The sequence below is a fragment of the Trichoderma aggressivum genome (assembly GCF_033847375.1).
Source record: "Trichoderma aggressivum f. europaeum strain CBS 100526 chromosome Unknown scaffold_014, whole genome shotgun sequence".
NCBI lineage: Eukaryota > Fungi > Ascomycota > Sordariomycetes > Hypocreales > Hypocreaceae > Trichoderma > Trichoderma aggressivum.
In genome coordinates, this window is record NW_026946380.1 from 426,895 (window position 1) to 429,861 (window position 2,967).

General features: G+C 53.2%; 1 protein-coding gene across 1 annotated transcript; it reads right to left on the bottom strand.

Annotated features, from left to right (window-relative positions):
- Positions 1 to 1,164: 1,164 nt before the first annotated feature.
- On the bottom strand, positions 1,165 to 2,685 carry Triagg1_4528 (uncharacterized protein; the record flags this gene model as incomplete). Its single annotated transcript, XM_062898941.1, has 1 exon — positions 1,165 to 2,685. One exon carries the CDS (start codon positions 2,683 to 2,685, stop codon positions 1,165 to 1,167), a length of 1,521 nt encoding a protein of 506 aa, XP_062756545.1.
- Between the last annotated feature and the right edge of the window lie 282 nt (positions 2,686 to 2,967).

Consider the following 2,967-nt stretch of genomic DNA (forward strand, 5'->3'; position numbering starts at 1 on the left):
TTTTTTTTTTTTTTTTTTTTTTTTTTTAAAAACACGCCCCCCCCCCCCCCCCCCCCTTCTTATGATTATCCCATCCTTCTTCATTGTCAGTTAGTTCGGCAAATTCCCGAATCCAGTCATGACGGGTATTGTAAACACTCCCCCCCCTTTTCATCAATTCCCCCATAATACATACATAGTATCAGTGAAAAGAGAAACATGATGGAAAAAGACACAAGAAAGAATAGAATGCCACCCACCCTTTGACTTTCCCGCCACACCATCCCCAAACTAAACCACATGCCACGAACCCCATCAGTCACTTACACCAAAAAGAAACAAGGAAAAGCGAGTCACACAAAGACCCAGCATCCTCCCCTAGAGCTGACAAGGCAGATCCCACCACAATGTATTCCCGTCTTCCAACCAATTCAACCCTCGCGTGTCATCTGTAGCCACCATCCGCTCAGCGTATTGGCCCGTATTCGCTGCCGCTGCCGGGCAGTCCCACAGCGAGATGCTCAACGGCCTCCTGACGCCTTGCATAAAAGCCCCCACGAGGGGTCCAATCGATATTGCTTGAGGCTCTGCTTGCCGGCACAGGAAGCCGCAGCCTTGTGGAAAATCAAAGCCAACAAGGAACGGGGGCCTGTTTCAGGTCTGTCAAGAGGCAAGATGGACTCTTGCGAGGCTCTGTATGCTGTATCATAGTAGGGGGAGGCTTTGACTACATGTTTCACAATCTCTTTCACTTATGCCAGTGCCGCGATGCTGCGTGGGTTTGGGTGCAAACTCATGCTTCATTTCTATGTATCCCATCCTTCCCCATCCTGTCTATGCAAATGATTTTTTTTTGGGGGGGGGGGATTCTTTGGTATCGCGACAAAGGCACATATTTACCATGGCCCAAAGGAAAAAAGGAGAACGAAAGACGAGAATAGAGACAAAACAATAAAGGATCCTCTAGACGTGGAGGGGACTGTGCCTAGACCCTGTACTAATAAGAAAAAAAAAAGAAAGGGTGTATATCAATATTTTCCCAAACAAGTCCTATCCCCAAAACAGACAAAAAACAAGTCATCAACGAGAGGAATAGTTAATCAAAGTCAACTGCAGATCCATAGTCCGTACAGAACAAAAAGAAAGAATACTAAAAAAATTTAAAAAGACAACAGGCCACACTGTTCACTCCTCAGCATCTGGGGTGGCCATTCTGTACTCCGTCTCTCCCTTCAGGGGTTCACAGAGCTCCCACCCAACCTCGGTCCTCTTGACAATACGAATGTCAGCGCGCTGCGCCCACTCAGTCAAGACGGTGTCATGAGCGCCTCCAAACTCGACGGCAGGCTCCCGGCCGGCAGCTGCATTGTCAAAGTGCTGCTGGGCCACGTGCTCCATCCGCTCGTCCCAAGCGGTGGCCCCGGTGAAGGACTTGTCGCACGCCTGCACGGGGCAAGGCATCCAGGTTGGGAGTCTGCATCTGATGCGCAGGGCATCTTCCTGCATCTTCTTGACCATGAGGTCAGATCTGGCATCTGCGCCCCTGTAGTCTGTAGTGCCCTGGCCAATGACGGAGGCGTGCATGCGCCGAATGTGCTGGGTGTAGAGGTCCTTGCGGTTGAAGATGTTGCCAAACGATGGCAGGCCCGCGTATCGCTGGTAGGCCGACTGCCGCTCGTCGGCGCACTTGCCCTCTGTGCAGACCCAGTACTTCAAGCCGAGATGCTTGGTGCTAACGTGGCGCTTCCATTCGTTCTTTGCGTCGAACCTGGCGTTGCAGCCGGCATAATGGAAGACGCAGATGTAGGGGCGGGGGTGCTCCGAGCCTGTGTGCTCGTCGAGGGACGTTCGGCTCGGGAAGTTCTTCTTGCACTTGTGGCAGAACCTCTTGTTGGTAGTGTGGATCCTGCGCTTCTTGTCGCCGCTTGGCGAGGACTCGTGGTCAGGAGAGGCCCGCTTGCACGAGCCTGTCTCGGTGTGGCATCGTGAGGCGCGAGCACGCCTCCTTGCAGGGACCCTGTTGGCAAAGAACCTCTCGTCAAGGGGTGGGGTCTGGCTCTCTTCTTTGATGCGTCTGGTCGAGTTCACGTAGGGCAGCGTGGTGTGGAGAGGATATTGTCTGGTGCCGGCGTCGACAGCATCAATGTGGCCGGCGTCGTGCGTGGCAACAAGCGTCAAGGGGCTGGCACCAAACGTGCACGAGTCGTTGAGCGCAATGATTCCCATGGGATAGAATGTTGTGCTTTCCTGAGGGCATGGATAGTAGCTAATCTCCTGTGGCTCAACTGAGCCATCGGAGTCGTATGGGCTGCCGAGCGACATGATCTGCGCGTCTGGCGGAGTGGGAGGGTCCACCATCTCAAAGTTGCCCTCGCTGCCAAGGGATGGGCTGCTTTCAATGAAGCTGATGGGGTATGGCGAGTCATTTGGTCCGCATGAATGCTGGTACATGTTGGAGGCGCTGGACGCGAGGCTGGGATCGAGGTATGCCACGTCCCATGAATGCTGGTGTCCGTCTGAAGAGCTCGAGTCTTGCAGCAGGGGATCAATTGGCTGATGGTGATAGAGACCGTCGTCATGGATGTGTACATGGGACACCGAGACGGATTGGTCATAGTCGTAATAGACCCGGCCGCTGTTGTCAACGCTGGGCGCGGAGAAAGGAGGAAGAGAAGAGGTGGAAGAGGAGGAGTTTTGCGCAGCCATGTCGATAATTAGGCGTGTCTGTCTTCTTTATTTTCTGAATAACGGAAAAAGTCGAAAGCGGCTAAACTGCACTTTCGAGCAACAAGGGTTGGTATGAGGAGGGTGGATTGGCTCTCAGCTCAGGGTGCAAGGGGTAGGTTGATGAGTGACGAGGCAAGGGGGGCCATATAAGAGCAGAGCAGAGCAGAGCAGGGTATTGGTATTGGCTCTTGCCGTTGCTTGAAGAGAGAATGAAGAGATGGTGGTAGCACGATGCTTGGTCTACTAATGGGAGTAGAGTGG